Below are 25,790 nucleotides of genomic sequence, written 5' to 3'. Positions count from 1 at the left end.
CAGAGATACTGTTACCCAATGAAAAATTTTTGCAAGACCACTTGAGTCTCAGCCTTTCAGACTAAACATGGATTGACTACATGGAACAATCCACAAACCTGTTTCCACTGTGTCACCAACTCTTTCCTGGATCACCAGTTACAGAACCTCTTGGATACTTTGCTGCCACTTTCTATGAGCAACTGGGGCTGTGTCAACTTTCTATCAGGGTCTCCCCAACTTCTGGAATAAACTTTCTCCTAAACTTATTCTTCAGTGTATTTCATCTTTCTCTATGTGACCAGGATCATCCTGCCAAATTCCACCTACACACTACAGAAATATGTTCTTGCATAATGAAATTAAAAGCAGAAACAAATTGTGAAGTCTATAAAATGCTCCAAAAGTAAAGTAAAGCCTCAAACACTGACACTCATTTAAAGTAAGGCAACAGAACATTTGGATTTGAGAAGTCAAATTGTTACCACATAGGATTATATATAACTGTAAGTATATTTTTAAATTTCTTACCTTATATATTTTTTTCCATTTTCTAATCAATTTGTAACTTAAATCACTTAAATTTGTCTGTTTGAATATCTTCCAAAAAGTAATAGATTATTATTTGATTCAGAAAGGAAAAGTTTTAATTCTTAATTTGTTTAGGATTATATAAATTTCAGATTTTATAGCTCTGATTCTTTTTTTAAGTTATTAATTCTCTATTTAGGCAAGACTGACATGAAACATCTTGAAAATTTGTAGAAACTATTTTAAAAAGCAAACTTCAAATGTTTTATTTTAAGAAAACTCATTAGAACATGTGGTCATTAGTAAAATATTTAAATAGAAATAAAATAATATCTTACATTTTATAATTTTCATACACATATGATCAATTTTAAAAGAAAGTAAAACACATTTGATAAGTATATTTTTCATATACAGATGTGTTTATCAGACCTATCAAGTGACTCACTCAATGTTAAATGGCTAGTGGTCTACAAGGAAGATACTGGGTATAAGTTTCTTTGTCCTGGCTCATACATATTTTCAGAATTCAGTACAATTTGGTGGCTAATTTATTGGTCCATTATATGTCTTATATATTTTTTAAACCAGCAGAAGTGATAAAAAAATAATCCTGGACTCACAAAATCATTGTTTCTTGTCTGCATTTATAGACCTGGAAGAAGTCAACAATAAGAAATGAAAAATCAAACATCTGTGAAAGAGTTCATTCTTCTGGGATTAACAAATGACCCAGAACTAAATATTTTGATTTTTCTATTTCTATTTTTCACATATATACTGAGTATAACTGGAAACCTGACAATTATTACCCTCACTCTGATAGATCCTCACCTTAAAACTCCCATGTATTTCTTCCTTAGGAATTTCTCTTTTCTAGAAATCTCATTCACAACAGTTTGTATTCCTAGATTTCTGGTCAGCATTATAACAGGAGATATGACCATTTCCTATAATTCTTGCATTGCGCAGGTGTTTTTCTTCATACTCCTTGGTTCAACAGAATTTTTTCTTTTGACTGCTATGTCTTATGATCGGTACGTAGCTATCTGTAAGCCATTGCATTACACAACAATAATGAACAGCAGAGTCTGCAACCAGCTTGTAATTAGCTCTTGGCTGGCTGGATTTCTCATTATCTTTCCACCTGTGATCATGGGACTTCAACTGGATTTCTGTGACTCCAACATCATTGACCACTTCACTTGTGACTCTTCTCCTATGCTACTGATCTCCTGCACAGACACAGCATTCCTAGAGCTCATGGGATGCTTCCTGGCAGTATTCACGCTCATGGTAACCTTAATGTTAGTGGTTCTTTCTTATGTATTCATCCTTAAAACAATTCTGAGAATCCCCTCTGCTGAGCAAAAGAAAAAGGCCTTTTCCACTTGTTCTTCACACATGATTGTTGTCTCTATTTCTTATGGAAGTTGCATTTTCATGTATGTCAAAACTTCAGCAAAAGAAGGTGTGGCTTTGACCAAGGGTATAGCTGTGCTCAATACCTCTGTTGCCCCAATGCTAAATCCTTTTATTTACTCCCTAAGGAACGAGCAGGTAAAGCAGTCCTTTAAGAACTTAGCCAACAAATGCTTCTCAAATAAATTGTAATCATAAAGAAATTCATGACCTCAATTTTAAATGGAACCTATGTCTAAAACAATGTTAACATTGTTATATTTCTCCAGCCACTATGATTCTCAACTTCCTTTCCTTCAGCTCTTAGTCTCCATTTATTCTATTTTGGCCTCACTTAGTTCAACTATCTTTTTACATTTATATGCTCTGAAAATTTTCTAAGCATGAGTGATGTGATGTCATGTAAATGAGGAGAACACTTAACAAGAATGCCAGAATTTAGTTTTAACAATCACTGAAAGAACTTTCTCTTCGCACACTAATCAAAAGCTAGATAAAATTCTAAGCAATTCTAAAAAGTTATTTCTCCCAGTGCATAAGCATTGAGTATTAAAGTAATTTCATCTGTGAGGTAAAGTCTCCTACCTCTAGTGTGCTTTTATTTGTCCTTGTATCTCCTAGGGTTTTTATACATAAATGTTGATCTATGCTATTTGGGACATAGACATTATATCTTCATTGTGAATTTTATCCTTTAATATTATAACTTATCTTGTTTAATGTCTTTTTTGGACTAAATTCCAAAGTTACTACAAGTATGGCATTGCCATTTCTGTGAAATCCCAATATTTTCACCACAAACATTTTGAGTGAACTACACTGATGATTATTCCGTAGCCCATTACTTTCTTTTAATTTGCTGATGCTGAGCCTGGAGCTTATCTGATGCTCCCCTGGAAAGAACCTGGTTTCCTATGATCCAATTTCCTCTTTTTTTATTTCATTTATTTTATTTTGGAAATTAAAACCACATGCTTTCTATCTCCCAGATAGTTTTTAAAATTTCTGGCACATTGATGGTACCCTAAAATGTTTTCCAGTGTTCATATGGTTTCATTATCTTAAATATGAGAAATATGTCTTTCAGAATTTTTATGGACATTGGAGGGTGTGGATTTAAGCATGTTTGCACTATCCAAAACTTGACATAAATCTTTCCTATAACAAGTTCTTAATCATTGCTTTACACTTACAAGAATAAAACTTAATTTAGTATTTGTCTATTTGCTTCTTTCCTGTCTTCTCCCACAAGCAATGCATGAACACATGAAATCATTTAACTTACCATCAGAACATTCTTCCTTAATATTTATTTGAATTCTCAGTGCTTTGGTTTTCTTTTCTCACCATAAAAAGAATGAGTTCTTCTAATAAGTGTTTACAGAAACAGGGTAACACATAAACAAAAACAGGTGAAAATTAAATTCTGAGAGCATGAATGTCTAAAACATCTGTGATATTTACAATTGTGTCTCAGCAAAAATATTTACTACATCTGCTTATAAAAAATGCTTTAGTCAATTTGATAGTAACTTTAGTTAGAATTGGGAAGTACAGTGAACACTCTTCTTAGGCATCATAGATGTGAATTTTCCACCTACTGCAGAATTAGGTTCTTATTTCTTTCTTTGTTTTTACAAAGATTTTCTTTTATCCAGTTGGTGCTTTGGAGATTCCATGTAAATCTAAATACTTGCTTTGCATCTACTGATGCAGGCACAGCTCAAACAGTGTGGTGTTCAATAAAGTCCTGATGCTTCAAAGTACATGGGCAGACAGAACTAGTGTGCTACTGTTTAAAACCAATTATCAGAAAACAATACACAGACATAAATTTTACTAATATAATTTACAAATAATAATAAAACATTCAACAAACATAATTGGAAATTCTATGTACCAAATTGATTTTCACAGAATGATTTCACTGATTTTTTTAAATTTTATTTTATTATGTTATGTTAATCACTATACATTACATCATTAGTTTTTTTTTCTTTTTTTTATTATGTTATGTTAACCATCATGCATTACATCACTAGTTTTTGATGTAGTGTTCCATGATTCATTGTTTGCGTATAACACCCAGTGCTCCATGCAGAACGTGCCCTCTTTAATACCCATACCAGGCTAACCCATCCCCCCACCCCCCTCCCCTCTAGATCCCTCAGTTTGTTTTTCAGAGTCCATAGTCTCTCATGGTTCATCTCCCGCTCTGATTTCCCCCCTTCATTCTTCCCCTCCTGCTATCTTCTTCTTCTTCTCTTTTTTTTAACATATAATGTATTATTTGTTTCAGAGGTACAGATCTGTGATTCAACAGTCTTGCACAATTCACAGCAATCATTAGTTTTTGATGTAGTGTTCCATGATTCATTGTTCACTGATTTTTACCAAACTCATCTCCATAACTAATCTGTTTGCATATCAACCACAATTTGAGAAATGCAGTTGAATTTAACACTGCAGCACTCAAATGCACAATTATAGTCAGAAGTTTCAATGCACTCAATAATTAATATAAAAGGTTGAAAAAAAAAAAACCCAGTAAGGATGTGGAAGACTCGAACAATCTTATCAACCAAATTGACCTAATTGAGATTTTCAGAACATTCCATCCAACAGCAACAGAATACTCATTCTTTCCAGTATTACACAAAACATTATCATACTAGATCATAACCTGAGTGACAAAAGAGTCTCAATAAGTTTACAACATTCAAGTCATGCCTAATATGTTTACTGAGCACTATGTAATTAGAAATCAATTAAGGAAAGATATCTGGAAAATCCACTAACATTTGGAAACTAACATATATATAATCCCTGGGTTGAAAGGAAATCAAAGAAAAATTAAAATGCCTTGTGAACAAAATAAACATAAAATTACAACATAACAAAATTTGTGGGATGCAGCTAAAGCATTACTTAAAAAGAAACTTAAGATACTCTAAAATTAAAAAAGAAGCAAATCCTCAGATCAATGACCTCAGCTTCCACCTCAATCAACTATCAAAATAGTAAAGCAAATTTAACTCAGAGTAACCAGATGAAAAGGAATAATGAAGACCAATGTGGAAATCAGTGAAATAGAAAACAGAAAAATAAGAAAATACCAATAAAACCAAATCTGATTTCTTGAAAATATCAAGATTGATAAATTTATAGCCAGATTGATGAGGAAAAATACAGAGAAGATACAAATTACCATTATTAGAGAAGATTAAAGTCATATGACTGATATTCTACAGTTATTGAACAAATAATATGGAGATTTTTGAACAACTTTATGTCAATTAATTTAAAATGTAATGAAATGGAAAAACAACAAAATCTCATTCAAAAAAAAAAACAATAAAATCCCATTCAAGAAAGGAATAGATGATAGGTCTATATCTAGTGTAGAAATTGAACTTATAATTAAGAAATACCTCACAAAGGAAATTCTACATTCCAGTGTTTGCTACAAAATATTTAAGGAAGCAATACTAACAATTGTACATAACTGTCCCAGAATATATTAGAATAGGGAATACTTTCCAACTTACCCTATGAGAATAGAATTATCCTGAGAGCAAAATCAGGAAATAGACATTATTAGGAAAATATGGTAACAAATCTCACTCATGAATAAGCTGCAAATATTTAAAATAAATGGCAAATAAATCTAGAAATATATAAAAAGTTTTATTAGTTTTGGTCAAGTGGAGTTTTTCTTAATAGTTGCAGAAAAATGTACAACGTGCATATCTAATAAAAACTCTCAGAGTGCACTTGTGATGAGCACTGGGTGTTGTATGTAAGTGTTGGATCACTAAATTGTACACCTGAAACTAATATGACACTGTAAAAGAAACAAAAACAAAAAACTCTCAGTGAGTAGATCTAATAAATGGCAAATACCAAAGGACATCCAAAATATAGTTTAAAAAAAAAGAAAAAGAAAGAAAAAATAAAAAATAATTAAACTACAGCTAACATCTTACTTCATCGTGAAAGTCTGAACAATCTGATCCTAAGGAAAAGACTAAGGCCAGGATGGTCACTCTTGCTACATCTACTTAATATCGTACAGTAGATTCTAGCATGCCTGGGTGGCTCAGTCAGTTAAGCATCAGACTCTTGGTTTGGGCTCAGGTCATGATCTCAAGGTCGTGAGATCAAGCCTTGCATCAGGCTCCACACTCAGCCGGGGGTCTCCTTGAGATTCTCTCACTCTCTCCCTCTGCCCCTCCACCCCATGCTCTCTCTCTAAAATAAGTAAGTAAATCTTTAAAAAATATATATTGTATGGTAGATTCTAATTTATATAATAAAGTAAAAAAAGGGAAAAAGCATTCATACTAAAAAGAAGCAAAACTGATTTTATTTAGGCAGACAACATAAGCACCTTTATAGAAAATCCTATTGACTTCCTGTTTCAGCTCCATCTTTTAGCTCCATCCTTTAGAGTTTGAAAGTCATCACTTCTGCCTTATACAGGTCAATAACTTTACTTGAACCCATGGTAGAAGTGAAATTGAAGAGAAATGGCACCCTGAAATCTAGAGACACAGGAAAATCCAGAGTCCTAGTTGATATTTAATTTCACAGAGCATAAGTCACAGGAACTATATATAGGTGGGAACACTAATAGTAATTTTGGCAAATTCCTGGACATGGAGTGTTTACCGTGAGAATGAGAAGATACTGAGGATTGTTGTAATACTAGATTTTGCCTCCACTAGTCCCACCAGTTCCTCAAGCTGAAGAACCAAGAAAGATCTTCTCTTGACTCAGGCAAGGACAGGGAAGAGTAACCATTCTGAAAAAAATCCCCGAATATTCTTCACACAAATGCCTACACTCCAAGGGAAAAGATTTTACCAGAAACACTTATGAAGGCCTAGGAACACAGGCTTACTAAGACTGAGATTTAATCATAAGATAGAATGCTATCCCTCTGCCACAATTTACAACTATACCAACATATATTCAAAGTATCTCCACCAAAATACTTGATAATTTCAAAGGGGAACTTTATGATGGAGAGACCTGGAAGACACCCATTAACCAAGTTAACAAAGTTAACATCAGTAATAAGATGTAGATATCATATACTCCCTGATACAATACACTGAAAAGGGCATACCACCTCTGTGACATTCTCCACAAAAATGTATAACCTCGATATAATCATGAGAAAACAGTAGACAAACAAAATTCGGAGGCATTCTATAAAATACCTGATCAGTACTCTTCAAATACATTAAGGTCATGAAAAACAGGGAAAGACTTAGGAACTTTCACACATTGGAGAAAACTAAGGAACATGATCTCTAATACAATGAAGATTCAGGATTTGATCCTCAGCAAGTAAAGAACGTGGACAGAAAAATTTATGAGAACCCAAATAAAGTCTGTCCTTTAATTATTTGTATGGTACCAAAGCTAGTTTCTTAGTTTTGATAATATTCTATGGTTGAATAAGATATTGCACTTAGAGGAAGCTGAGCAAAATATATAAACAAACTTTGTAATATTTTTGCAAGTTTTCTAAATCTAAAATTATTGCAAAATGAAGATATTTTTAAATCCTATATCTAATCCCATCTTCCTAAATGCAAGAAACCATCCTACTAGCCATGAGCAACCTCATAAAATGATACATGCTACGGCTACACCATCTCCCTCTTATTCAGATATGTCTGTTAATTCCTTATTGATGAGAAAGAATTTAAATTACATGGACATCATAGTTACTTTATTTCTGACCAGCTCACAGGTTTTAACAACATTTTGAAGGGCACTATTCAATAATTCTCTATCTTATAGAGTCAAGTATAATTATATCAAGTTAGCCCCTGAGGAATACTTCTATTGTGAAGCCAACAGTGAAACTGTCTCACACATATCTTAAAGAATCAGTTTTCAGGTAGCTGAGGCAGGACTCAAAACCACATTGTGTTAGCTACTAAACTATTCTGTCTTTTGGGGTTATAATTACTTTTAATATATACTAGCACAGAGAAGTCAGATTATAGAAAAAATCTATAAATATGATGTATACTCTTTTTTCTAGCTTTTCCCTAAATCTAGAATAATGGTTTCTTAAGGATACAAAAATATTAATTCAAAGAGATTACGTGCACCTCAATGTTTACTGCAGCATTATCAACAATAGCCAAATTATGGAGAGAGCCGAAATGTCCATCAACTGATGAATGGATAAAGAGTGGTATAGATATACAATGGAATTTTCCTCAGCCATCAAAAAGAATGAAATCTTGCCATTTGCAATGATGTGGATGGAGCTAGGGAGTATTATGCTTTGCAAAATAACTCAGTCAGAGAAAGACACCATATGATTTCACCCATGTGGAATTTAAGAAACAAAACAAGTGAACATGGTGGGGAGAGAAAGAGAGGCAAACTAAGAAACAGACTTAACTATAGAGAACAAACTGATGGTTACTGGAGGGGAGGTGGGTGGGAGGTTGGGTTAAATAGGTGATGGGGATTAGGGAGGGCACTGGTGATGAGCACCAGGTGTTATATGTAAGTGATGAATCACTAAATTCTACACCTGAAACTAATATTATACTGTATGTTAACTAACTGGAATTTAAATAAAAACTTGGATAGAATAATGGTCTCTTGAATTTTCTTGTTGGTGTTTTATTGAATAAATTTTGAGCATTTCTCTCCTTAGGATTATTTCTTTCCCATAACATATATAGATAGATGATAGACGATAGATAGATGATAGATAGATGATGATAGATATAGATAGATAGATAGATGATAGATAGATGATAGATTATGATAGATAGATGATAGATGGATAATAGAGAGATGATGATAGATAGATGATAGATAGATGATAGAGAGAGAGATAGATGATAGAAGACAGATAGATAATAGATAGATGATAGATAGATGATGATAGATGATAGATGATAGATGATGATGATGATGATAGATAGATGATAGATAGATGATAGATGATAGATAGATGATCAATAGATGATCAATAGATGATAGAGAAAGAGAGAGAGATGATAGATATAGATAGATGATAGATGATAGAGAGATAGATGATAGAAGACAGATAGATAATAGATAGATGATAGACAGATGATGATAGATGATGATAGATAGATAGATGATAGACAGATGATAGATGATAGATAGATGATCAATAGATGATAGAGAAAGAGAGAGAGATGATAGATATAGATAGATGATAGATGATAGATAGATATAGATAGATAGATAGATGATGATGATTGATAGATAGATAGATAGATAGATAGATAGATAAAGATAATAGATGATAAAATTTCCTTTCACAGTATTTGGAAAACTTGTTTCCACCAGAGAATTAACATTATTCGCATCCTTCAAAGCAGAGGTGTGTGAGAATAGAACTATCCTAAGGGAAAATATTTTTATAAGACCCTAATTATGTTTGTGAAAGAAGCTGTTAGCATGTGCTAAGGTGTATTGTTTGTTTACTACAGAAGAAAAAGTCAAATAGGTACGACATACAAGTCAGAAAGAGATTTTTAAATGTGTTATAAATTATATCCAGTATTTTTTATTTCTATATTTTTTGTTTTGATAATTGATTTATCAAATTTTTTATTTGAGTATATTTGACACACAATGTTACATTAATTTCACCTATACGACTTAGTGATGTGACAAGTTTACACATTATGCTATGTTAACCACAAGTGTAGCTACAATCTGTCCCATTACATCGCTATTAAAATATCATTAACTGCATTCCTTCTGCTGTGCTTTTTATTTCCATGACTTATTCCTTCCATAACTGAAAGCCTGTCTCTCCTTCTCCCCTTCACCCATTTAGCCCAACTCTCCACCCCGCCCCCTCTGCCAACCATCAGTTTGTTCTCCATACTTATAGATCTGATTCTGTTTTTTGTTTATTTATTCACTTGTTGTTGTTGTTGTTGTTGTTGTTAGATTTCACTTATGAGTTTCCACACATATGATATTTGTCTTTCTCATTTGTCTGATTTAATTCACTTGTCATAATACCCCCTAGGTCCATCCATGTTGTCACAAATGGCAAGATTTCATTTTTTTGTGGCTGAGTAATATTCCATTGTATATTATTATTTCTCCTTTTCAGGGTAGATATTGAATTTTCAGAAGAGGTTTATACTGAAATATATGAGAATATGATGAATTAATGGAGGAATAGTGAATTCATATATGATGTAATAAATAGTATAGTTTAAAAAAATATTTAGTTTCTATATACCATAAAATCATTTTTCTCTAAGAGGAAAAAACAATGATTTTTTTAAGTGTGTGTATATTTTGTTTACTGGTGTCATAGCTTTCTTATTTCTTCACCTAATTTATAACTAAAATAAAGAATACATTAATAAAGAAGGAAAATAATAAGAAATTACACAGAAGTAACAGTTTATTCTTCCTGAGGTGACAAATCACCCAGAGTGACAAATTGTACTTCTCATATTTCTTCTTGTTACCTACATGCTAAGTGTGCTAAGTGTGACTGGGAACCTGGTCATTATTACACTCACCCTTTCAGATCTTCTGCAGACTTCAATGTATTTCTTCTCTCAGAATTTCTCATTTCTAAAAGTATAATTCAAGTCTGGCATTTCAGATTCTTTGTTACCACTGTGACAGAGGATAAAACCATTCCCTACAATGGTTGTGTGGCTCAGCCACCATAGTCACTATGCTATACATTATATTCCCAGGACGTATTTATCTTATAACTGGGAGTTTGCACTTTTTCACCTCCTTCACCCATTACCCACATTTCCATCCCTTGTCACTGGCAATCATCAATCTGCTCTCTAGATCTATGAGTTTGTTTTGTTTTGTTTTGTAGTTTAGATTCCCACATAAAAGTGAGATCATACTGTATTTGTCTTTCTCTGTCTGACATATTACTTAGCACGGTGTCCTCAAGGTCCATTCATATTGTTGCAAATGGCAAGATTTCTTTATTATAGTGGGTAATATTCCATTTCATGTATATATCACATTTTCTTTATCCATTCATCCATCCATGGACACTTAGGTTGTTACTATGTCTTGGTTATTATAAATAGTGCTGCAATAAACATGGGAGTGCAGACGTCTATTCAAGTTAATGTTTTTATTTTCTCCAGATAAATACCAAAAAGTAGAATTGCTGGATCATATGGTAGTTCTATTTTTAGTTTATTGAAGACCCTCCATATGGTTTTCCATAGTGGCTGCACCAATTTACATTCCTACCAATAGTACACAAGTGTTCCCTTTTCTCTACATCCTCTCCACCACGTGTTATTTCTTGTATTTTTGAAAATAGCTATTCTAACAAATATGAGGTTATCTCATTGCAGTTTTTATTTGCATTTTCCTGTGATTGGTACTGTTGAGCACCTTTTCATGTACCTGTTGGTTATTTGTAGTTCTTCTTTTGAAAAATATCTATTCAGTTCCTCCTCCTATTTTTAATTGGATTGTTTGTTTGTTTGCTATAGAGTTGTAGGTGTTCTTTATTTATTTTGGATATTAACTCCTTATCAGATATATGGTTTGCAAATATTTTCTCCTATTCCACAGGTTGCCTTTTCATTTTGATGATTTCTTCTTTTGTTGTGCAAAAGCTTTTTAATTTGATATAGTCCCATTTGTTTAGTTTGGTTTTGTTGCTTATGCTTTTGGTGTCATATTCAAAAAATCATTGTCAAGACCAATGTCAAGGATTTTTTCCCCATGTTTTTGTGTTTTTCTTGTATGAATAATTCATGAAGACTTTAAGATAATGGACAAAAGTATTCTTTCCAAGTGGATTTTTTTCAGACATTCAGTTTTGTGCCCTGTTTTTTTAGATGTAACTCAATTAAAAAAAAAAAAAAGAAAGCAAAAAAAAATTCAAATTCAGTTGAGTATGACTGAGTATATCCACTCCTCAAAGGTCAGGGTTCTCCTGGTTGATATTGGCGTAAAAGTGAGATAAAATCTCAAGATAGCCTTTTAAGTTTTATATTGTCTTTACCATTATTGATATAAGACACTGTTTACCATAATCATTACTTCCAGTTTTACAAATGCTCCCTATTATGCAAAGTAACAACTATTGTTTCAGAGTAGAGCACAGACCACATGGTCTGACATTCCCATGACACCATTAATCAAAGCCTGGAATCCATTTGCTAATGACTTAAAATTAAACTAAAATACCCAATATTGGGTCCCACATTTATCTATTCCATTGGAATCCAAGTATCAAATATATTTTAAGAAGTCTAATAATCTGCTAATTCACCAACTAAAAAGGCATGGCCTTCTCCAAAGAGAACCTCAACTGTACTAAAAAAAATACTTCATCTTTGTTTGTACTGTAGAATCACCTATGTTGAGTTTTTTTTCTAGGACTCAATTAAATTTAGACTTCATAATTCATGCTTTTTCATTGAAATTTACAAAAGCATCAATGAGAATATCTTTTCTTTTAAAATAATAATCAGAAGGATAATTTAAGAAATAATCAAGAAAGAGATAATTTTTTCATCAGTATTTCCTTTTACTTCATGCAAAGTCTAATATTATAGGTAGAATTCTATATTCCTCCAATATATAATGGCTCCCAAGGGAACCCAATTAAAAAGTATTGCCAAAATTAGTTACATTTTAGATGCATTAGTTTTTCTGTCTCCAGAGAGGTTTCTGTTAGGTTTCCCTCAAAAACAAACTCTCCAATAATGGTATATATTCAAAAACACATAAAATGTGTCTTGCTTCTTTTGGAGAAAAGTTTCCTGGAAAACCAATATCACTAAGCAGTATCAGAAAAATCATGAAACACATGACATTTAAATACCAAAACAAAATATTTTTGAAAGTATGCTCATTAGATTTTTCTCATCCTCACAGATTGAGTATTTTATTGAGACACGTATGGTTTATAACAAAAGGAAATCTGAACAAAATCTTTAAATTTTAAATAGTGAGTGCACAAATGTGAATTAAGTTTATAAAATATAAAAATGAAGGAACACTTTTCTATCCAAAACATTGTGCTTCTCTTATTACACATAATCAGAAAAATATCTAAATTTAAACTATGACTTGGATCCATCAAGGACTATCATAAAGTGAGTATGTTTCCTCTTAATCGACATTATTAATTTATCTTTATAAATCATAGAACTCTAACAATTACTCTCTTTGAAATGTGTCATAAAAGTATTTTGTTAATTCTTGCATTATTTTTTCTTCCTATAGCTTCCTAAATTTGTCACAGCTGAGCTCATAAATGTATCACACTTGTGTAGGAAGAAGTCAGGTAGCATTTTTTTTTTAGCCAGACCTAATCTTGTATGACCACCTATAGTCATACCAGCTGCAGGATAACCCCATGTTATTCTCATCTGCACATTCCTAACACCTCACACTTTGATTCTGTTATTAAATTAGACTATCCTCATAGTATACTCCATTATTGCCAATCTGGTTTCTCTCTTTCTAGCACAGAACCCCCCCATTTGTGGGGGATATGTTCCAAGACCCCCAGTGGATGCCTGAAACTATGAATAGTACTGAACCCTATATAGACTGTTTTTTCCCATACATATATACACACCTATGATAAAGTTTAATTTATAAATTAGGCACCGTAAGTCATCAATAACCTAAATAAAATAAAACAATTATAACAATGTACTGTTAAAAATATGTGAGTATGGTCTCTCTCTCTCAAAATATCTTATTGTATTATATTCACCCTTCTTTTCTTGATGAGGTGAAATAATAAAATGCTTCCATGATGAGATGAAGTGAGGTGAAGATACCAAAGAGATGTAGCATTAGGCTACTACTAACCTTTTTTTCTTTTTTTTAAGATTTTATTTATTTATTTGACAGAGAGAGAGAGTGCACAAGCAGGAGCAGAGGGAGAGGGAGAAGCAGACTTCCCGATGAGCAGGGAGCCCAATATGGGGGCTTGATCTCAGGACCCCGGGATCATGACCCCAGCTGAAGGCAGATGCTTAACCGACTGAGCCACCCAGGTGTCCCTACTAATGACCTTCTGATGACAGGTCAGAAGGAGGGCCATCTGCTTCCAGACTGCAGTTGAAGGTGGGTAACTGAAACTGGAAAACAAAACCATGCATAAGGGAAGCCTGCTGTACTGGTAGAAGCACACCATGACGAACAACATAGGTAAATATCTTTCATGATATTAAGTATCTACCTGACTGGGATTCCAAAACTCTCATTACCTGAAGTTCCCATTTTGTTGACACACACTGTTACTGGTCTGTTTATCTGTCAGGATTGACTAGTTCAGAATAATCGATGCATGAATGCTGAGCTAAACCCATACAGCCAAAGAAATCTCTGGATTTTTGAGGCATTCATATACATTATTCAACCATTAATGTGTTCTTTAATTCATCAAACAAAATTGAATCAGAATTTGTGTTAAGCACTAGGAATGATGCAGTCGAAGACAGACATGGATGCTAACCTATCTATATACACTGTTTATGTGACCTTGGGCAAGTTACATAACCACTGTGTACCTCAGGTTCCTCATCTGCAGAGTGAGTCTCTTATTAGGACCTACCAGAAGCATGTTGGGGTGCAAGATAAAGGCTGTTTAGATCTTTGCCATAATATTAATACAAATGATAATAAAAATAATAATAATCAATAATAAAACTTATTAGATTTGCTGTATGATTATCTTCTTTCCAATATACTTCCTTTCTCTATCACATCCTTGAAAACTACAGTTTAATAAACAAGAAAGTTATCAAATTATTATTTTTGAAAGCAGAGTTTGACAAAAGCAACAACTTTCTGAAATAATTATTTAATCTTACGGGGAATAATCTGATTTTTTATTGTTTACATAATTGACTATATTTAAGGAGTCCAATTTAAAGAGCCCTTTTACACCATGACTTTGTTTTTTTAATAAGGGTTGTCATTTTTTGTGCCAATTTTAGTCAAAGAGGAGCAAATAAGGTCAATTTTATATAAAGACTAAAAGGAATGGATTTCAATGAATTGCCCATAAATACAGTATTTTCTGCTTGATTTTTTACTATAAATATAAACCAAGACTTATTTAGAAAAATATTGCATCCTGACTCAAAAATAAGTTTTCCAATTGCAAAATTAGCATATAGAATTTTGTGGGCATTAAGTTTCAAAAATAGCATATATTTCAATAACTTGTTTAATCTACTCAAATGAATTACTTCCACAATGAGGTAAGCTAAGTATTTATCATTATTACTCTTTTTTATGACTGTAAAAAGACTTTCTGTACGTTAAATAATTAAAATATATAGCTGGGGGCGCCTGGGTGGCTCAGTCGGTTAAGCGTCTGCCTTTGGCTCGGGTCATGATCCCAGGATCCTGGAATCGAGCCCCGCATCGGGCTCCCTGCTCGGCGGGAAGCCCACTTCTCCCTCTCCCACTCCCCCTGCTTGTGTTCCCTCTCTCGCTGTCTCTCTCTCTGTCAAATAAATAAATAAAATCTTTAAAATATATATATATATAGCTGGAAATTATCTAAACAGATTAAAATCTAAGTTTTTTAAAATAAAACAGATTAATTTTTCTCTACTAAACAAATTCTGATATGAGTTTGCAATTCTAATGAATTATTTTTTCACTTCTTGATAATGCATGCTTTATTGTTCTTTGTGCAGAATAAGAGCACTACAAATATATTTGAAATTATCAAGAGCTGACTTCCACTCTTATTTTTATCTACAGAGCTACAGAATCCAGTTTAGTCATGCCAAATAAGACATCAATTAGAGAATTCATTCTTCTGGGGCTTACAGATGACCCAGAGTTACAAACTGTGATATTCTTTTTTATGTTGATCACCTACTTATTTAGTGTAAGTGGAAACATGACCATCATCATGTTAACACTAGCAAATGTTCGTTTGAAGACTCCCATGTATTTCTTCCTCAGGAATTTCTTTCTTAGAAATTTCATTCACAACAGTCTGTATTCCTAGATTTCTGATCAGCATTGCTACAGGAGACACAACCATTCTTATAATGCTTGCATGACACAAGTATTTTTTTTAATCCTTCTCGGATCAACAGTTTTTTCTTCTGGCTGTAATGTCCTATGATCGCTATGTGGCTATCTGCAAACCTCTACATTACACAACTATCATGAGTAACAAAGTCTGCAACTAGCTTGTAATCTGTTCTTGGCTGGCTGGGTTCCTTATTATCTTTCCCCCTGTGATGATGGGGCTCCAACTGGATTTCTTTGACTCCAATATTATTGACCACTTTACTTGTGACTCTTCTCCTATGCTATTCATTGCTTGCACAAACACATTTCTAGAGCTCATGGCATTTTTGTTAGCAGAATTCACACTCACGGTAACTTTGGCCTTGGTGATTCTCTCTTATACACTCATCCTTAGAACAATTCTGAATATCCTTCTGCCCAGCAGAGGAAAAAGGCCTTTTCCACTTGTTCCTCCCATATCATTGTAGTTTCCATTTCTTGTGGGAGTTGCATTTTCATGTATGTAAAAACATCCGCGAAAGAAGGTGTGGCTTTGAGCAAAGGTGTAGCAGTACTTAATACCTCTGTTGCTCCCATGCTGAATCCCTTTATTTACACTTTAAGGAACCAGCAGGTGAAACAGGCCCTTTAAGGACTTCACCAAAAAAAATGTTATCAAACAGGGGCGCCTGGGTGGCTCAGTCAGTTAAGCGTCTGCCTTCGGCTCAGGTCATGATCCCGGAGTCCTGGGATCGAGCCCCACATCAGGCTCCCTGCTCCGCGGGAAGCCTGCTTCTCCCTCTGCCACTCCCCCTGCTTGTGTTCCCTCTCTCGCTGTGTCTCTCTCTGTCAAATAAATAAAATCTTTAAAAAAAAAAAATGTTATCAAACAAGCACTAATAATTATGAACTCTGTAGCTAAAATCACAAATAAACCATTCATAAATACAAATTGTTGTTCTGGGTAGTAGGTATACACACAGATACAAAAGTTCCTGTCATTGCAGCACTTATTTCTAGTGAAGGGACACACACATTAAACAAGCAGCATAATAGAAAAGTAAATTTCTTAGTACTTTAGTAAATGACGAATGCTGTGGGGGAAAAACTGAAATACTTCAAGGAAAGGAGAGGAGAATCCAAATTCAACAGAGTGGTCAATGGGCGTCTGGGTGTCTCAGGGGTTAAGAAATCGACTTTTGATTTCAGTTCAAGTCATGATCTTAGGGTCATGAAATCGAGCCCTGCATCAGGCTCCACGCAGGTGTGGAGCCTACTTAAGATTTTCTCTCCCCCTCTGCTCTTCCTACCTCCCCCCCGCCCAATTGCACATAGGCTCTCTAAATAAATTAATTAATGAATAAATGAATGAATGAATAAATAAATAAATAACAAGTGGTCAAAGATTTCAGTCATTTTAGAGCCCTTTTTTATTTCATTTTTCTTCATTCAAATGCATTTTTCTATATTCTCTACTTTTTGTCTTTTCTGTAGTTTTCCCAGGTCCATACAGTCATCTGTGTCACACACGTCAAACATAGGGAGACCATGAGATATGACTCTAAACAGACATTGTTTTTCCCTTTCAAAAGTAGCAAGATCTAGATAACCAATTCAAATTCTACTTGAAAAGAAATGATCAGAAATACAATGCACAGCAATCCACAGTTAATGGATGGAATGGAACCTAAATTCAGGGATTAGAAAACTATGCTTTATGATTACTTCTAGCAATGAACTCTGTCTCCTGCCCACTCTTCTTCCCTTATGCTATTGAATCAGATATTCAAAATCTGCATAGGGAAAACATAGCTGATAAACAGTTATCTTCAACTGTGAAAATGATTTATTTCAAGCTGTCAGGTTACTTTTCCACCAAATCTGCTCCATCGGAAATATTTGTCCATGTCTTTTCAGATTATACAGCTCCGGTTAAACAACAAACTGGAATTTTGAGAGGCTGCAGCTGATGGGGAGGGTGATTTCTCCCATGAGTGCTATAAACTGAGATATTAGGAATGCCTGTTTTTACACCACATGCAGTGACCTTAATCAATTATTTGATATATCATATAATCAGAAAACAGAGGTGGGAAATCATAAAAATCAGTCCATGAAGTTACTGAAAATCAATCCAGGATTTGTACACACCTATTTAACATGCCATAAAGATCAGAGAAAACAATTTTATTGGTACTCTGATAAATAAGGGGAGTTCAAAGACAAACACTTGCCTTTGCTGTTTTCGAACAATCATTCTAAGTCTCATGTTATTTAATTAGTAGGAAAAAAATATTGGAATTACATGAAATTCAGGACCCTGAAAAATAAAAAAATAAAAATAATTCAATATGTGGAAAAACAAAGAAAATAAAGATAAGGAACTTAATAAAAATAAACTGTAAGGTTGATACAAATTAAAATTACTAAAAAAAATCTTCTGCAATTCTAATATAAAAACGTGAGACAGGGCGCCTGGGTGGCTCAGTTGGTTAGGCGACTGCCTTCGGCTCGGGTCATGATCCTGGAGTCCCGGGATCGAGTCCCGCGTCGGGCTCCCTGCTCGGCAGGGGGTCTGCTTCTCCCTCTCACCCTCCTCCCTCTCATGCTGTCTCTCATTCTCTCTGTCTCAAATAAATAAATAAATAAATAAAAAATCTTAAAAAAATAAATAAATAAAAACGTGAGACAAACATAAATATTTTAAGATTGTAATACTCCAAGTATTGACAAAAGAGTAAAACTGTATACTTACATGATACTAATGCATTTATGGTACTATGAGCAATTATAAAAAAAAAAACTCCTATTTTTAAATTGGTAGAATATAGTATTAATTAGCAAATATTCATAAAGCAACAGATAATCTGAAAATGTATTTTAACTATGGAGGGAATTGCTGAAAAAACATACAAAGTTCTAAGTGCTGTGCTTTCAGAAATTCCCAACATTTTATTAATATCGTTAGGTGCATGAACCTTAGATGAATAAGCCATTCATGTAAAGTGTGTGTGTGTGTGTGTGTGTGTGTGTGTGTGTACTTTATTAGTGTATGGCCAAGTTTACTTACCAGAGCACACAGTGGAAGGAACTGAAAACCTTAAAAAATTGAATGACTAGGCTCTGTGCTTTATACATGTTTTTAGTTTTGATACCTAAAAACAGATTCTGTAGTTCTCTATTTCTGTAAAAGATTGGTATGGGGTATCACATAAAATGATTGAGAAGGGTTAAAAATAATTTTCTAACCTCAAGCATCAGGGTAACTATTAAAATGTTTAGAATAATAGAATTTTCCACGTAGAGGGGACTACAGATGTATTCTGCGGGGGTAGCAAATGAAAGAGACATGCCACTAACCTCCCTTTCCCATGGCTACAGCAAATCACTGCAAATAAGTGGCATAATTATTTCTCAAAGAGTGAGGATATGACTTCAGAATGCTTCTCAACTTGGTGCCAATACCATAAGAGTTGACCTATGGGATGAGATTTATTTGTACCCCTGATATAGTAAACTTTCTCACTTGTGAGATGAAAAAAGTGAAACCCAGAAAGGGAAGGGAATTCTCCAAGGTGACTCAGTGGATTGAAACAAATTGAGATCTACATTCCAATTCGGTTAACTTTCCATACACCATGCTGCCTACCTGCCTGTTCCTTTCCTGGTCATGGTTCCTAAACTAATTTATGCTCTCCAAACAAAGCATGCGTGCCAAAAACTAGGAGCACTTTATGGGAGCACATACAATATCAAACCCAGCAAGGAGATTCTTGGTATGTATATTCCCCCAAGCTGAGAAATCCCTCTCCCTATCACCATAAAATATTTTCTGACAGCCAATCCTCATCCTAAACTAATCACACACATCCTTTCTCTTGGGTCTCATCCTTGTTCTCAATCCCCTGATATGCACTCCTTGGCAGACATCCAGAAATGACTTTTGCTGAAAGTCTTCAGGCCCCTGACACCCCTGCTTACTGCTGCTTATACCTCAAGGTTTCCCAGATAAATCCTGGGGCTGCTTGAGGGTGCACAGCCTGGGTTCCAAATACTTTGGTGCTTCCTCCCTCTCCCCTGTAGTACAGTTGTTTGTAGAGCTTCCCAGAGGAAAACGCAAAAGGGCCCCCTTTTCAAAACTGTGGTAAGAACACCTAACATGAGATCTACTCTCTTAAATTTTTAAATGTTTCCTCTTGTGGAAACAACTCTCAAAAGGTAATAGGACAACATGCTGAACTGTATATGTGTGTCTATGCCTTCTAATATTACTTATACTGGTAAAAAAAATTTTTCAAAGATTTTATTTATTTATTTTTAGAGAGAGAGAGAGAGCAGGGGAAGTGGTAGAGGGAGAGAATCTTCAAGCAGACTCCCTGCTGACTATGGAGCCTGACATGGGTCTCAATCCCATGACCCATGAGATTACGACTTGAGTGGAAGCCAAGAGTCCAACGCTCAATTGAATGAGCCACCCAGGCGCCCCCTGGGAAAATTTTAATTGCTCAGCAAAGAAGGATTCCTCATGGCATATCCATAAACTGAAACCATATTCAGCCATTAAAATTGACACTGGAAATGTTTATGCTAATATCAAATGGTTAACTATTGCTTAAAATAAGATTTCCTAATTAGGTATAAAATGCTTAAAATTATATATATCACATGAAAACAACTCCTTTAAATTGAAAATATCCATGTTGTGATTTTTCTTAAATTATACTTGTCTCTACAATAATAATAAAGTCTCTAATAATTCAATTATTAACTAAATCTCTGTGAAGTACTATTATTGGTTATACAAAAGTAATTTAAATATCCTAGTTTTCGTTTATATAGTACGTTTTAACAAGAAGATACTATTTCAAAGAAGTTTTTTTTAGTGTTATATTTATTCACAGTGGAATGAACTGTGCCTAATTTGCTCATTAACAAAGAATAGCTTTGGTGCACGTTATATAATAAAATATATCTTGGGTTTTATACTAACATGTTGAAAATAACATAGAAGCATAAATGTGAAATTTGAGTTGCTTCTAATTTTATATGTAAACTAGTTATTTATTTATTTTTATTTTATTTTAAGTAAGCTCCACACCCAGCATGGACCCCAACAAAGGGCTTAAACTCACGACCCTGAAATCAAGACCTGAAATGATATCAAGAGTCGGACCCTTAACCAACTGAGCCACCCAGATGCCCCTATATGTAAACTACTTATTTAGCTCAACTAAAAGAAATATTCCCTAAGGAAATTTTAGTTGGAATGGTATCTCAAAAGTCTTCAATAATTCTAAAATTATTTTTTAAGCAGTGGAACTAAGTGTTTTTTCCTCAATAGTCTCTACCAGTTTGCCTTTCATACTGTAAACTGATTCCCCACAGTGTTAAAAATGATAACATTTTTGTTATCAATGACAACAGGTCATAGGAATATGAACATTAGAAAATGTTGGGTTTTTTGTGAAGGTTCCCTCCTTCCCCAAATACCTGGTCATCATCCTGCTGGATAATTTCCTTAGACTTCTCCTGGGACACGGGTCCTATAATAAGCCAATTAAAATATACTCACCAAAGTTGATCTTGTGCATGATTCATCAGTACCCTATTACTATTTTCCCAAAAGTCATTAAGAATTTATCTCGAAGAATGTTTTCCAAATATTTCTGTAGCAAAACACATTAAAAGTGCTAGGTTTACTTTTTTCCTCAGGAAAATAAATGGAAATGGTCATCTGTGAAATATCAGAATAACTTATCAAAAAATAATTCTAGGCTGTTTTTCTTTTATGACTTTTATCTAAAGATTTGCTAGTAAGATGTCAGGTGGGATATTTCAGGATTCCAGATTTGGGACAATGGTGGGGAAAAACATGAGAAAATTATTCCTTTAAATATTTTGAGATGAAACATCAAGGTTTTTGTGAGGAAATATACAGCTTTGTGGGAAGACAGGGAAAAAAGGTATTTTTCCATGAAGCATTAGCCTACCACTTGTCTTTTGATTTAACATAATTAAGTACATCAGTTTGCATTCAATATTCCACACTAACCATCAATCTTTTGATAATATGTAAGTATTCTCAGTTTATATTTATCTGATGTTTCAGCTTCTATTCTATTCATTATATACCAGTGATTACCCTTTGGTGTGTTTCTCTATCTCAATATATATAATATACTACCTTATATATATATATTCAAGAGTGCAATAAATTGAAATGTAAAAGTATTTTAAATGGTAATTTTTACCAATTAACTGAAATATGTGAAACATGGCATACTTTTCTTAATATTGATACATTTATACTTTAGAAAGACTTAATGGATATTCCTGGTGTGGGCGTCCAAATAGTTCTAAATAATATATGTAAGGTGTTTGTATCTAATTTCTAGATATGAGTACTGCTGAACTTCATTAACAATATTTTGTGAACATATTTTTTGACGTTCAACTATTAACTAGATTTTTAAAAGTTATTTTATTATGAATCTTGAAATAATAAAGTGAAAATCACTAAGTTAAGTTTTCATACAGAGATACTTTTCTTTAAAATTTTAATTTTAATATAGTTAACATACATTGCCATATTATTTTCAGGTGTGCAATACAGTAATCCAACAATTCCATACATCAGCCAGTGCTCATCATAACACGTGCACTCCTTAATCCCCATCACCTATTTCACCCATCTTCCCTTCCACCTCCCCTCTTGTAACCATCAGATTGTTCTCTATAGTTAAGAGTATGTTTCTTGGTTTAGAAAGACACTATTTTTTAAAGAATCAAGAATAAAGATAGGAATCCAAAGGCTCAATGTGTATCTGGAAATAGAATGTATAATGGCTTGAAAAAATATGGGTACTACTTATATAAACTATTGTTTAATACAAATAAAAGTTCATAATGCAACATTAGAATGATTTGGTCTCTGAATTTTTACAATGAAAATAGCAATAAATCAACTAATAGAGGTAGTATTCACTACTTCCCCAAAAGAACACTCAGAATTTTCACTAGAAAGTGTTAATTAGGGTTGGGTTGATCACTAATTTCCGTCAGCAGTAGGAATTTTATGCTCAGAAAAGATGACATAAGAAAAACATAATGTCCTCTATATTTTAGGGGGGAAAAAAGTGAAGCATGAGAAGAGCTCATGTTCAATCAATACAGTTCCCATGTAACATTTGTAAAAATGGAGGCAGAGTATGAACATATAGCAAAGAATCAGAGGACATTATTCGAGTAATAAGACTGATATTAAACACAGAAGATATGCCCATAAGATATATAATAGAAGTGGGGGAAATGAGGAATGTAATTATAGAAGGAAAAAATTTTAAGCCCCCAGGTACTTTTTGTGGAAATACAATCATTATTTTATTTTTTTTAATTTTTTTACAATCTTATTTTTAAAAATAGGGGCAGATAGTTAGATTTGTCTAACTGATTTATTATTGTCTGTATTAATTTTGTCAGTAAGATTTGTGAAAAATCAACCACCAGAAATGAAAAATAGAACATCAGTGACCAACTTCATCCTCCTGGGTCTGACTGATAATCCAGAAATACAGGTTGTAATTTCCTTCTTTCTATTTCTCACATACATACTGAGTGTTACTGGAAATCTCACCATCATCATTCTTACCTTGATGGATTCCCACCCGAAGACCCCTATGTATTTTTTCCTGAGGAATTTCTCCTTCTTAGAAATTTCATTTACTTCTGTCTGTAATCCTAGATTTTTGATCAGCATCCTAACTGGAGACAAATCTATTTCCTACAATGCTTGTGCAGCTCAGCTGTTTTTCTTTATCTTTCTGGGCTCAACGGAGTTTTTTCTTCTGGCCTGTATGTCCTATGATCATTACGTGGCTATCTGCAAGCCTCTACATTATACAAGCATCATGAGTAACGAGATCTGCTACCAGCTTGTAGTCAGCTCTTGGCTGGCTGGTTTCTTGGTAATCTTCCCACCACTGGCCATGGGCCTGCAGCTGGATTTCTGTGACTCCAATGTCATTGACCACTTCACCTGTGATTCTGCTCCTTTACTGCAAATCTCTCGCACAGACACGAGTACTCTAGAGCTCATGAGCTTTGTTTTAGCTGTGCTTACTCTTAGGTCCACTTTGATGTTAGTAATCCTCTCCTACTCTTACATCTTTAGAACAATTCTGAAAATCCCTTCAGGTCAACAAAGAAAAAAGCCCTTCTCAACTTGCTCCTCCCATATGATAGTTGTCACTATCTCTTATGGAAGCTGCATCTTCATGTATGTGAAAACATCAGCAAAGAAAGGGGTTGCTTTGACAAAAGGTATAGCTATGCTCAATACCTCTGTTGCTCCTATGCTGAATCCATTTATTTACACTTTGAGGAACCAGCAGGTGAAACAAGCATTTAAGGATGTTGTAAGAAAGACACTTTTTTCAAAAACATTGATCTGACCATAATTTATAACAAAAATATTGTGAAAATTAAAAGCGGGAAACCTCATTGAAGTGGACTTGGGATGCTAGAAGAGGAAGCTGAAAGTGGGGAGCCATACCACTCAATGTCAATTACAGGAAGAACTGTCAATTACAGACCTCACCAGAAGAATGGAGGGCAGAAAAGAATCATTAATTACAGGTCCCAACAGGGAAAGATGTACATTGCATCTCCTACAATAAATTAACTACCCCTGCAACTCAGCCAATAAGAAATCATCATCACCCTAAATTCTTGCTTTTCTCAAATGAATTTTGTTCAAAACAACTTCTCCCAGCTTCTACCTTCTTCTCCATAAAATAACATTCTTCTTTGTTGGATTTGCCTATAGCATTCATGACCCGAACTGTAATTCTCTGTCATGCGTTATTCCCAAATAAACTTATTTTTTTTCTGGTAAAATAACCAACTATTTTGTTTTAAGGTTAACACTATACACACAACACTTTTACCAGAAAACCAATAAATAATTTGTTGTTTTATTTCTTCTCTCTCCTTACTTTTATCAATTCTCAGGAATACAATTATTTATGCTATTTTGGATTCAATGTTCTTATATTACAAGTTCTCCTCATATGAATTTAAGCACAAAATCATTATGGAATGATTTGTAGTATTTTTCCCATGATATAACACAAAGAAATGACTAAATCACTTCTTACATAAATGTATGTGCTTCATATATACTGTGTTGATATTTATCACTGCATAATCTATTCAAAAAGCATATGGCATTAGTATTTTTTAGTTATTAAATTATATACATATGTATATATGTATTGCATTTTGGGTTTTTTTTAAGATTTTATTTTTTTTATTTATTCACTTGAGACAGAGAGAGAGCATGAGCAGGGGAGAGAGGCAGAAGCAGACTCCCCACTGAGCCGGGAGCCTGACACAGGGCTCGATTCCAGGACCTGGAGATCATCACCTGAGCCGAAGGCAGACATTTAACCATCTGAGCCACTCAGGCGCCCCTATGTGTGTGCGTGTGTGTGTACTGTTTTAATGATTTTTTTTAAATGATCCATAGAGGAAACTTACAGGATAGAGGGATAGCAGATATACAAACAAACATTAAATTAAGAGTCAAACAATGTAGAGTAGGGGGACATTATTTCTTATATTGATCAAGAAATTTAACTCACAATTTCAATATAAAATAGAAAACTTGAATTACATGTTTGTCATTATGACAGCAAAGCAATAAGAGCTAGAATAAACTTTAGTAGTTTTTTTCTTTTGTCTTTAAAGCAATTCATTGTATGAGTGCTTAAATAACAAGAATCAATTAATAAGCTATGCCATTAAGAACAAATTTCATGAGTGAA

At 33.7% G+C, this 25,790-nt stretch overlaps 2 protein-coding genes and 1 pseudogene across 2 annotated transcripts; all 3 read left to right on the top strand.

The window, feature by feature from the left end:
• Positions 1-1,117: 1,117 nt before the first annotated feature.
• On the top strand, positions 1,118-2,124 carry LOC102725952 (olfactory receptor 6C76-like). The gene has a single exon (XM_006728735.2). It carries the CDS (start codon positions 1,189-1,191, stop codon positions 2,122-2,124), a length of 936 nt encoding a protein of 311 aa, XP_006728798.1. The 5' UTR covers positions 1,118-1,188.
• Positions 2,125-15,727: 13,603 nt separating this feature from the next.
• On the top strand, positions 15,728-16,618 carry LOC115939306 (olfactory receptor 6C65-like; annotated as a pseudogene).
• A 6,856-nt stretch (positions 16,619-23,474) lies between these two features.
• Positions 23,475-24,416, top strand: LOC102742148 (olfactory receptor 6C76). The gene has a single exon (XM_006728784.2). The coding sequence runs from the start codon at positions 23,475-23,477 to the stop codon at positions 24,414-24,416; it is 942 nt and encodes a 313-aa protein (XP_006728847.2).
• Positions 24,417-25,790: the final 1,374 nt, after the last annotated feature.

The sequence above is a fragment of the Leptonychotes weddellii genome, chromosome 5 (assembly GCF_054177405.1).
Source record: "Leptonychotes weddellii isolate Sample4059 chromosome 5, ASM5417740v2, whole genome shotgun sequence".
NCBI lineage: Eukaryota > Metazoa > Chordata > Mammalia > Carnivora > Phocidae > Leptonychotes > Leptonychotes weddellii.
This window is presented reverse-complemented; position numbering and strand designations above follow the sequence as displayed.